This window comes from Euprymna scolopes, chromosome 35 (genome assembly GCF_053919585.1).
Source record: "Euprymna scolopes isolate OS-2025 chromosome 35, ASM5391958v1, whole genome shotgun sequence".
NCBI lineage: Eukaryota > Metazoa > Mollusca > Cephalopoda > Sepiida > Sepiolidae > Euprymna > Euprymna scolopes.
In genome coordinates, this window is record NC_136516.1 from 24,632,760 (window position 1) to 24,647,298 (window position 14,539).

General features: G+C 22.4%; 1 protein-coding gene across 1 annotated transcript in view; it reads right to left on the reverse strand.

The window, feature by feature from the left end:
* LOC145259736 (uncharacterized) overlaps positions 1-2,268 on the reverse strand; it is a 48,041-nt gene extending 45,773 nt beyond the window's left edge. Inside the window, exon 1 of the mRNA XM_080117436.1 lies at positions 24-2,268. Within this exon, the coding sequence (XP_079973562.1) occupies positions 24-513 (490 nt within the window). The 5' untranslated portion in view covers positions 514-2,268. The remainder of the gene's footprint in view (positions 1-23) is intronic.
* Positions 2,269-14,539: the final 12,271 nt, after the last annotated feature.

Genomic DNA, 14,539 nt, shown 5'->3' on the forward strand with positions numbered 1-14,539 from the left:
CATGCGTCCGTTTAATAGCTTACCGTTGAAATCGTAGAGCAGCTGACGATGCAGTAACGATGGGTACAGCCATCCAGTTGTTGCTGGGGTCGCATTCATAAGCGGTGGGATCGTCCAGCTGGGCAGGAGGTAATGTCCGTAATATGATTTCACGGGGGTCCTGGGTTCGATCGCGACTGGAACAGTTTCTGTCTTTCTCGTCGTTGATCGAGTTGAATCAAACTCTGCTTTCCACTCGTTCTCCGCGTCGCCAGGTACATTGGTTTGAACAGATGGTTTCTGAGGGTGGGGGGATTCTTTTCTTTTGACATCGCACAGGATATCTTCAATAGAAAAAATCCGTATCTTCTGTTGTTGGTTCGGTTGAGTCTGTTGTCTCGGACAGTTTCGTTCTTCTGTGCTTGTAATTTGACCCTTGTTTACAGAGAGCGTTGTTTTAAGGTCGTCTTTAATTCGTGCATGCATTTTCGATATCCCTTGTCTGTCCTCGCATCCCACAAAAGCCACTGACATAATTATTTCCCTTTGTCTCTCTCTTTCTTTCCCCCCCCCCTCTCTCTCTCTCTCTCTCTCTCTCTATCTATCTATCTATCTATCTATCTCTATCTGTTTGTCTATCTCTCTCTCTCTGATCTCTATATATTTCTCTTTACCTCCCTGTCTCTATCTATTTATTTATCTCTCTATCTGTCTGTCTATCTGTGTCTCTCTAGTCTTTCTCTATATATATTTCTCTTTATCTATCTATCTATCTATCCATCTATCTATTTCTATTTTTCTCTCTTTTCACACTCTCACTCTCTCTCTCTCTCTCTCTCTCTCTCTCTTATTTATTTACAGCGAGAGATGACGGTGGCTAAGTAGTTACCGACACCAACTGACAACCTGGGTGTGTCAAGAACGAATCCAGTTCCTTCCACAGAAACACTTTTACTTAGAATGTTGGCGCCCCACTTCACGTGGTCTTACCTGCAAATGACCGATGTCTTTCTAAAAATTAATTCTAATTAGAAAGATATCGGGGAAACCAATGTCAATAATAGAATATCCCCTCTTAAAACCAAATGACTGACTGAATTTACTTTCCGAAAATTATACAGCTTATATTTTGCTAGTATACTACACTTGATTTAATCAACGTATGTTTCCCTAATGTATTTCGCCTTTATAGATTTGCATCACAAACTATATTTTTAATTTCCGGATCCACTTATTATTTTTAATTCCATTTTAATTGTTTTAATTAACCGTGAATTGTAATTAACTCACAACATAACCAACCCTTAATAATTTTCTGTCTATTATTCACGTTCACTGTTTATTGTTTGGTTACGATTTTATACAGTGTCTATAACTTTCGCTTCAGTTACTCTTTCTCTCTTTCTCTTTCTATCTCTGTTTATTAATAGTCAAACGCAATAACACTAACCATAAAACGTAAGATTGAAACAGATCATAATTAATAAAACGAAATATCATTACAACTAGTAAAATTATTTAACCCGTAGCTGGAGAGGAATGGGTTTAGGGTTATAGTAAGGATTCAGTGTTTAGGGTTAAGGTTATGATTCAGGTTTAAGGTTTAGGTTAGCGTTATGGTTAGGGCTAAGATGTAGCTTTAGGTCAGGGTTAGAGCAAGAGCTTAGGTATAGGTTTAGTGTTAGGGTTAGTGTAAGGGTTAGGTTATAGTTAGAGTAAAAATGTTGGGCTTAGGTCAGGGTTAGGGCAGGGATTTAGGATTAGGTTTGATGTTAGGTTTAGGATTTAGGGTTAGGTTAATAGTTAAGGGTTAGGTTTAGGGTTAATGTTAGGGATTATGGTTAGGGTTAGGATTATGGTTAGGGTTTAGGGTTAGGGTTGAGGTTTAAGGTTAGGGTAAGAGTTTAGAGCTAGGTTTAGGATTACGTTTGGGGTTAAGTTTAGGGTTAGGATAAAGTTTAGTGACAGTCCATTACTTATCGATTATGGTAGGGCCAGAACAAAAGTAAAGCTGCTCGTAAAATAATTTGCAAATATTGTTTATGAAACTAGCGTTTGCGATTTATTTTAGTATAAAAAGAAAATGTACAAATGCACAAGGATCCCTGGCGCAACAGCTAAAAGTCCTAAGTAGTAATCAGTTGTAACTGATAGTCCTCTGTAGGTTAAAGGTTAAATTCACCGTACGAGTGAAATTAAGAATGTAATTATAAATTATTTACGACTTCTACTCGATCATGGCTGACGGAACATGAACAATCTACCCACGCGGATTAAATGAACGTTTCCGTTTGAAATTTTGTACAGATTCCGAGTTCAACAAGATGCACCCGATAAAGGTCGAAAATAACATCCAGTTGCGAGAAAAACATATAAGATGAAGATTAAAATGGTTTCACGGATTGCAACGTTGCAGACGATTGAAATGACAGTCATCCCGGCAGCATCGTCAAATTGTGATTTTCCAAACCGATAATTACACAATCGTTCATTTTTTTTCTTATTCCCTGTCTGTGAGAAAAGTTTCCGACAAACTTAGATAGATAGGATATAATCTATCTATACATATATTTGTGAAGTAAATCAGTCTGCCCTTCATGCAGGGATGCAATTGAAAACACAGCCCTATATCAAGATCAAGCACAAACTTTCCCGAGTAAAATCTTACATGTAATCCAGGCGTTGCGTTTAAAATGCATTATATTTATTTCAGTAATATCGTGGGGTCTTCGTTCGTGCTGGACAACCATACGTAATTTTATTTTGTTTTATCTTGTTTACGGCTTTGAAATTATAAAAAATAAAACACATCAATGATCGTTATACAGGGTTAAGGATTGGGTGTGGGAATACACAGTTTTTTTTTTAATTAATTACAGACCAATGATGAGTTTAATTAATTACAGACCAATGATGAGTTTAATTAATTACAGACCAATGATGAGTTAGGCTATTAATAGGAGATTTTTTCTCTTTTGAACTTTAATCTAATTCACAAGTAATGTTGAACAACATTTACGTCTTAGTTAACTGACTTGGCCTTTTGGAAACAGGAGGATCTCCGGTGTGTTAAAGGTATTATGGTGAATGAGAACTCTAACTACGATTAGCGTTGACCAATCAAAGGTGCCGTGACGAGGATGATCATAGACACACCCTCCTCAATATTTGAGTGACCTTGTGCCTAATTTTTTGTTCTGTTGTTTTGTTTCAAGAGAATAAAAATATATAACACAAGGTGTAGTATCTGTTCTGATACTACGGTTCACCTTTTCTGTTCTCGGCCAGTGGAGGAGAAATCTTTCTTGACTGAGATAAATTTTATTTTTGTTCCTATCCAGAGTACCCCTTTTTTGGGAAGCTGGATTTGACCTATATTAAGAACCGACCTCATGTCTTACTCTGCCCTCACGGAGAGGCAAGTAAATAGCAACATTTACGTCTTCATTGACATGTGTGTGTATCTGTGTGTGTTTATCTCTCTCTCTCTCTCTCTCTCTCTCTCTCTCTCTCTCTCTTTAGTGCTGAGATACGTCCTCTCTATAAAATGCTTTTATAAGTTTATCGGTCACGCATAGATTTTTTCAGTTGACCTGTTGCACGTAGTTTCAATTTTTTATTCTATTACACGTTAGTTTCTATCGCGTGGTCATTCATGCGTAATTGTTTTTCTTTTGAAAGTTTAAATGTCAGGTGGAGGTTTTTGGAAATGGTCTGTCATGTGTAAGGTTTTTTTTCACACTTATTTCAATAAATGTTAATATTTAAAATCCGTGCTCTAATTGTAACATTATAAGTAAAAGTATGAACTTGCTTTTATCGTTCCATTTTAGTGTAACAGGGCGCGAATTGACGTCACGGAAAAGAAAAAGAAAAGATTATAAAAATACAGAAAGAGAAAACGCAAGAGAAAGCGATCAGGTTAAGACGTGATCTCACATCCGTAACGGTGTTGATTTTAGTGGGTGATATATGGGGGGGTCTATCATAGTATTCATCATTCAAGTGTCAATTTATCCATCTCGTTAACTCTGATCCTTGAGTGATTCTTGGCCTTGATGTCATCATTAAAGAAAAAAATGGCTAAAATATGGATTTAATTGCCTCAAGAGTTTTGAATTTATTAAAAAAAAATGTGATGTTCCTTGGTTTGTCACATTTAAGTTTTATTTTGTTTTTTGTTTTTTTTCTGTCATGCTGCGAATTTGTAACAGAGCGCGGACGCGCGTATACAAATGTGCGAAGAAAAAGACTATAAAAAGAACGTATTCACAGACCTACGATCACGTTTTGCACGTTTGAGAGCAAGTTTAAGAACACGTTTACGCTCAAGAGCACCTTCACGCTCAAGAGCACATTTGAAATGACGTCAGAGAGAAGGCGTACGATCACAATTTATTCGGTAAAGTACTCGGAAATAAATGCCGTTGTTAAAAATAAAAAGGAATTAAGTTATTATTTGTCCTATGTTCCTTGCGACGTAGACTGCATACAACGTGTGAGGTCCCGTCGGTAGCATTACAAATATACAATGGAATTTTCATCATGGGAAAACAGAGTGAATGAAGGTAGTTTCCAAATGGGTCTGTTTTTTATTTGTGTCAACGGCAGCCCAAAGCAACCACGTTTTATCAGAGTCACGCTGTCACCGAATTCCAATGTGATATGCTTCTGAAATACAAAATAAAAATGGCATAGAAGAACAATAATATAAAAAACATTTCAAACAAATACTAGATGTATATACCCGGCGTTGCTTTATTAAAACATATTGCCGGGCCAAAGGTTTAGTCACATACTACTTAAGATACCCCGAATATTCAAACTTGTTACGAAAAGTGACCACATGTTGAATTTAGGGAAGTAGAAAACACACCCATCTTGGTTTATGAAAATCAAAAGTGAAACAACTTTCATAGCTTAAAAGGGAAATAACTCTCATATCTTAAATAAATGAGTTTAGTTCCAGTTTTAAAAGCAACCATTTACAACTGTTTATAATTGAAAATAAATCAAATATAAATTAAATCAACTTTAAACAACATTCCTGAATAGAACAAAACAATTCTATAACAATAAATAATTTATAACATTGAGTTAATTATTAAAATAGATTTTATTTACTGTAATGTGAAAATGAGGTTACTCATTGAATGTAGATTTCTTTTGAATAAATAGTATTTATAGAAATCTTTTTGAATAAATAGTATTTATAGAAATAGTATATATAGAAATCATGATAAATAGTATTTATAGAAATCATGATAAATAGTATATATAGAAATCATGATAAATAGTATATATAGAAATCATGATAAATAGTATATATAGAAATCATGATAAATATTATATATAGAAATCATCATAAATATTATATATAGAAATCATGATAAATAGTATATATAGAAATCATGATAAATATTATATATAGAAATCATGATAAATAGTATATATAGAAATCATGATAAATAGTATATATAGAAATCATGATAAATAGTATATATAGAAATCATGATAAATATTATATATAGAAATCATGATAAATAGTATATATAGAAATCATGATAAATAGTATGTATAGAAATCATGATAAATAGTATATATAGAAATCATGATAAATATTATATATAGAAATCATGATAAATATTATATATAGAAATCATGATAAATATTATATATAGAAATCATGATAAATAGTATATATAGTAATCATGATAAATATTATATATAGAAATCATGATAAATATTACATATAGAAATCATGATAAATATTATATATAGAAATCATGATAAATATTACATAGAGAAATCATGATAAATATTATATATAGAAATCATGATAAATAGTATATATAGAAATCATGATAAATATTATATATAGAAATCATGATAAATAGTATATATAGAAATCATGATAAATAGTATATATAGAAATCATGATAAATATTATATATAGAAATCATGATAAATAGTATATATAGAAATCATGATAAATAGTATATATAGAAATCATGATAAATAGTATTTATAGAAATCATGATAAATAGTATATATAGAAATCATGATAAATAGTATATATAGAAATCATGATAAATAGTATTTATAGAAATCATGATAAATAGTATATATAGAAATCATGATAAATAGTATTTATAGAAATCATGATTAATAGTATATATAGAAATCATGATAAATAGTATTTATAGAAATCATGATAAATAGTATATATAGAAATCATGATAAATAGTATTTATAGAAATCATGATAAATAGTATTTATAGAAATCATGATAAATAGTATATATAGAAATCATGATAAATAGTATTTATAGAAATCATGATAAATATTATATATAGAAATCATGATAAATAGTATATATAGAAATCATGATAAATAGTATTTATAGAAATCATGATAAATAGTATATATAGAAATCATGATAAATAGTATATATAGAAATCATGATAAATAGTATTTATAGAAATCATGATAAATAGTATATATAGAAATCATGATAAATAGTATATATAGAAATCATGATAAATAGTATTTATAGAAATCATGATAAATAGTATATATAGAAATCATGATAAATAGTATTTATAGAAATCATGATAAATATTATATATAGAAATCATGATAAATAGTATATATAGAAATCATGATAAATAGTATATATAGAAATCATGATAAATAGTATTTATAGAAATCATGATAAATAGTATATATAGAAATCATAATAAATAGTATATATAGAAATCATGATAAATAGTATTTATAGAAATCATGATAAATAGTATATATAGAAATCATGATAAATAGTATTTATAGAAATCATGATTAATAGTATATATAGAAATCATGATAAATAGTATTTATAGAAATCATGATAAATAGTATATATAGAAATCATGATAAATATTATATATAGAAATCATGATAAATATTATATATAGAAATCATGATAAATAGTATATATAGAAATCATGATAAATAGTATATATAGAAATCATGATAAATAGTATATATAGAAATCATGATAAATAGTATTTATAGAAATCATGATAAATAGTATATATAGAAATCATGATAAATAGTATATATAGAAATCATGATAAATAGTATATATAGAAATCATGATAAATATTATATATAGAAATCATGATAAATAGTATATATAGAAATCATGATAAATAGTATTTATAGAAATCATGATGAATATTATATATAGAAATCATGATAAATATTATATATAGAAATCATGATAAATATTATATATAGAAATCATGATAAATATTATATATAGAAATCATGATAAATAGTATATATAGTAATCATGATAAATATTATATATAGAAATCATGATAAATATTACATATAGAAATCATGATAAATATTATATATAGAAATCATGATAAATAGTATATATAGAAATCATGATAAATAGTATATATAGAAATCATGATAAATAGTATATATAGAAATCATGATAAATAGTATATATAGAAATCATGATAAATAGTATATATAGAAATCATGATAAATAGTATATATAGAAATCATGATAAACATTATATATAGAAATCATGATAAATAGTATATATAGAAATCATGAAAAATAGTATTTATAGAAATCATGATAAATAGTATTTATAGAAATCATGATAAATATTATATATAGAAATCATGATAAATAGTATATATAGAAATCATGATAAATAGTATTTATAGAAATCATAAAAAATAGTATATATAGAAATCATGATAAATAGTATATATAGAAATCATGATAAATAGTATTTATAGAAATCATGATAAATATTATATATAGAAATCATGATAAATAGTATATATAGAAATCATGATAAATAGTATATATAGAAATCATGATAAATATTATATATAGAAATCATGATAAATAGTATATATAGAAATCATGATAAATAGTATATATAGAAATCATGATAAATAGTATATATAGAAATCATGATAAATAGTATTTATAGAAATCATGATAAATAGTATATATAGAAATCATGATAAATAGTATTTATAGAAATCATGATAAATAGTATATATAGAAATCATGATAAATAGTATTTATAGAAATCATGATAAATAGTATATATAGAAATCATGATAAATAGTATTTATAGAAATCATGATAAATAGTATATATAGAAATCATGATAAATATTATTTATAGAAATCATGATAAATAGTATTTATAGAAATCATGATAAATAGTATATATAGAAATCATGATAAATAGTATATATAGAAATCATGATAAATATTATATATAGAAATCATGATAAATAGTATTTAAAGAAATCATGATAAATAGTATTTATAGAAATCATGATAAATAGTATATATAGAAATCATGATAAATATTATATATAGAAATCATGATAAATAGTATTTATAGAAATCATGATAAATAGTATTTATAGAAATCATGATAAATAGTATTTATAGAAATCATGATAAATAGTATATATAGAAATAATGATAAATAGTATATATAGAAATCATGATAAATATTATATATAGAAATCATGATAAATAGTATTTATAGAAATCATGATAAATAGTATATATAGAAATCATGATAAATATTAAATATAGAAATCATGATAAATAGTATTTATAGAAATCATGATAAATAGTATTTATAGAAATCATGATAAATATTATATATAGAAATCATGATAAATAGTATATATAGAAATCATGATACATAGTATATATAGAAATCATGATAAATATTATATATAGAAATCATGATAAATAGTATTTATAGAAATCATGATAAATAGTATTTATAGAAATCATGATAAATAGTATATATAGAAATCATGATAAATAGTATTTATAGAAATCATGATAAATATTATATATAGAAATCATGATAAATAGTATATATAGAAATCATGATAAATAGTATATATAGAAATCATGATAAATAGTATTTATAGAAATCATGATAAATAGTATATATAGAAATACTGATAAATAGTATATATAGAAATCATGATAAATAGTATATATAGAAATCATGATAAATAGTATTTATAGAAATCATGATAAATATTATTTATAGAAATCATGATAAATATTATATATAGAAATCATGATAAATAGTATATATAGAAATCATGATAAATAGTATATATAGAAATCATGATAAATAGTATATATAGAAATCATGATAAATAGTATATATAGAAATCATGATAAATAGTATTTATAGAAATCATGATAAATAGTATATATAGAAATCATGATAAATAGTATTTATAGAAATCATGATTAATAGTATATATAGAAATCATGATAAATAGTATTTATAGAAATCATGATAAATAGTATATATAGAAATCATGATAAATATCATATATAGAAATCATGATAAATAGTATATATAGAAATCATGATAAATAGTATATATAGAAATCATGATAAATAGTATATATAGAAATCATGATAAATAGTATTTATAGAAATCATGATAAATAGTATATATAGAAATCATGATAAATAGTATATATAGAAATCATGATAAATATTATATATAGAAATCATGATAAATATTATATATAGAAATCATGATAAATATTATATATAGAAATCATGATAAATATTATATATAGAAATCATGATAAATAGTATATATAGAAATCATGATAAATATTATATATAGACATCATGATAAATAGTATATATAGAAATCATGATAAATAGTATTTATAGAAATCATGATGAATATTATATATAGAAATCATGATAAATATTATATATAGAAATCATGATAAATAGTATATATAGAAATCATGATAAATAGTATATATAGAAATCATGATAAATAGTATTTATAGAAATCATGATAAATAGTATATATAGAAATCATGATAAATAGTATTTATAGAAATCATGATAAATAGTATATATAGAAATCATGATAAATAGTATTTATAGAAATCATGATAAATAGTATATATAGAAATCATGATAAATATTATATATAGAAATCATGATAAATAGTATATATAGAAATCATGATAAATAGTATATATAGAAATCATGATAAATATTATATATAGAAATCATGATAAATATTATATATAGAAATCATGATAAATATCATATATAGAAATCATGATAAATAGTATATATAGAAATCATGATAAATATTATATATAGAAATCATGATAAATAGTATATATAGAAATCATGATAAATATTATATATAGAAATCATGATAAATAGTATTTATAGAAATCATGATAAATATTATATATAGAAATCATGATAAATATTATATATAGAAATCATGATAAATAGTATATATAGAAATCATGATAAATATTATATATAGAAATCATGATAAATAGTATTTATAGAAATCATGATAAATATTATATATAGAAATCATGATAAATAGTATTTATAGAAATCATGATAAATAGTATATATAGAAATCATGATAAATATTATATATAGAAATCATGATAAATAGTATTTATAGAAATCATGATAAATAGTATATATAGAAATCATGATAAATATTATATATAGAAATCATGATAAATAGTATATATAGAAATCATGATAAATAGTATATATAGAAATCATGATAAATAGTATATATAGAAATCATGATAAATAGTATATAGAAATCATGATAAATATTATATATAGAAATCATGATAAATAGTATATATAGAAATCATGATAAATAGTATTTATAGAAATCATGATAAATAGGATATATAGAAATCATGATAAATATTATATATAGAAATCATGATAAATAGTATATATAGAAATCATGATAAATATTATATTTCGAAATCATGATAAATAGTATATATAGAAATCATGATAAATAGTATATATAGAAATCATGATAAATAGTATTTATAGAACTCATGATAAATAGTATATATAGAAATCATGATAAATATTATATATAGAAATCATGATAAATAGTATATATAGAAATCATGATAAATAGTATATATAGAAATCATGATAAATATTATATATAGAAATCATGATAAATAGTATATATAGAAATCATGATAAATAGTATATATAGAAATCATGATGAATAGTATATATAGAAATCATCATAAATATCATATATAGAAATCATGATAAAAAGTATATATAGAAATCATGATAAATAGTATATATAGAAATCATCATAAATATCATATATAGAAATCATGATAAATAGTATATATAGAAATCATGATAAATAGTATATATAGAAATCTTGATAAATATTATATATAGAAATCATGATAAATAGTATATATAGAAATCATGATAAATAGTATTTATAGAAATCATGATAAATATTATATATAGAAATCATGATAAATAGTATGTATAGAAATCATGCTAAATAGTATATATAGAAATCATGATAAATATTATATATAGAAATCATGATAAATAGTATATATAGAAATCATGATAAATAGTATTTATAGAAATCATGATAAATATTATATATAGAAATCATGATAAATATTATATATAGAAATCATTGTAAATATTATATATAGAAATCATGATAAATAGTATTTATAGAAATCATGATAAATATTATATATAGAAATCATGATAAATATTATATATAGAAATCATGATAAATAGTATATATAGAAATCATGATAAATAGTATATATAGAAATCATGATAAATAGTATATATAGAAATCATGATAAATAGTATATATAGAAATCATGATAAATAGTATATATAGAAATCATGATAAATAGTATATAGAAATCATGATAAATATTATATATAGAAATCATGATAAATATTATATATAGAAATCATGATAAATATTATATATAGAAATCATGATAAATAGTATATATATAGAAATCATGATAAATAGTATATATAGAAATCATGATAAATAGTATATATAGAAATCATGATAAATAGTATATAGAAATCATGATAAATATTATATATAGAAATCATGATAAATATTATATATAGAAATCATGATAAATAGTATATATAGAAATCATGATAAATAGTATATATAGAAATCATGATAAATAGTATATATAGAAATCATGATAAATATTATATATAGAAATCATGATAAATAGTATATAGAAATCATGATAAATAGTATATATAGAAATCATGATAAATAGTATATATAGAAATCATGATAAATAGTATATATAGAAATCATGATAAATAGTATATAGAAATCATGATAAATATTATATATAGAAATCATGATAAATATTATATATAGAAATCATGATAAATATTATATATAGAAATCATGATAAATAGTATATATAGAAATCATGATAAATAGTATATATAGAAATCATGATAAATAGTATATATAGAAATCATGATAAATATTATATATAGAAATCATGATAAATAGTATATAGAAATCATGATAAATATTATATATAGAAATCATGATAAATAGTATATATAGAAATCATGATAAATAGTATATATAGAAATCATGATAAATAGTATATATAGAAATCATGATAAATAGTATATAAAAATCATGATAAATATTATATATAGAAATCATGATAAATATTATATATAGAAATCATGATAAATAGTATATACAGAAATCATGATAAATATGATATATAGAAATCATGATAAATAGTATATATAGAAATCATGATAAATAGTATATAGAAATCATGACAAATATTATATATAGAAATCATGATAAATAGTATATATAGAAATCATGATAAATAGTATATATAGAAATCATGATAAATAGTATATATAGAAATCATCATAAATATCATATATAGAAATCATGATAAATATTATATATAGAAATCATGATAAATATTATATATAGAAATCATGATAAATATTATATATAGAAATCATGATAAATAGTATTTATAGAAATCATGATAAATAGTATATAGAAATCATGACAAATATCATATATAGAAATCATGATAAATAGTATATATAGAAATCATGATAAATAGTATATATAGAAATCATGATAAATAGTATATATAGAAATCATCATAAATATCATATATAGAAATCATGATAAATATTATATATAGAAATCATTATAAATATCATATATAGAAATCATGATAAATAGTATATATAGAAATCATGATAAATAGTATATATAGAAATCTTGATAAATATTATATATAGAAATCATGATAAATAGTATATATAGAAATCATGATAAATAGTATTTATAGAAATCATGATAAATATTATATATAGAATTCATGATAAATATTATATATAGAAATCATGATAAATAGTATATATAGAAATCATGATAAATAGTATATATAGAAATCATGATAAATAGTATTTATAGAAATCATGATAAATAGTATTTATAGAAATCATGATAAATATTATATATAGAAATCATGATAAATATTATATATAGAAATCATGATACATATTATATATAGAAACTATGATAAATATTATATATAGAAATCATGATAAATAGTATATATAGAAATCATGATAAATAGTATATATAGAAATCATGATAAATAGTATTTATAGAAATCATGATAAATAGTATATAGAAATCATTATAAATATTATATATAGAAATCATGATAAATAGTATATATAGAAATCATAATAAATAGTATATATAGAAATCATGATAAATAGTATATATAGAAATCATGATAAATAGTATTTATAGAAATCATGATAAATATTATATATAGAAATCATGATAAATATTATATATAGAAATCATGATAAATATTATATATAGAAATCATGATAAATATTATATATAGAAATCATGATAAATAGTATTTATAGAAATCATGATAAATATTATATATAGAAATCATGATAAATATTATATATAGAAATCATGATAAATAGTATATATAGAAATCATGATAAATAGTATATATAGAAATCATGATAAATAGTAAATATAGAAATCATGATAAATATTATATATAGAAATCATGATAAATATCATATATAGAAATCATGATAAATAGTATATATAGAAATCATTATAAATAGTATATAGAAATCATGATAAATATTATATATAGAAATCATGATAAATATTATATATAGAAATCATGATAAATAGTATATATAGAAATCATGATAAATAGTATATATAGAAATCATGATAAATATCATATATAGAAATCATGATAAATAGTATATATAGAAATCATGATAAATAGTATATATAGAAATCATCATAAATATCATATATAGAAATCATGATAAATAGTATATATAGAAATCATGATAAATAGTATATATAGAAATCTTGATAAATATTATATATAGAAATCATGATAAATAGTATATATAGAAATCATCATAAATAGTATTTATAGAAATCATGATAAATATTATATATAGAAATCATGATAAATAGTATATATAGAAATCATGATAAATAGTATATATAGAAATCATGATAAATATCATATATAGAAATCATGATAAATAGTATATATAGAAATCATGATAAATATCATATATA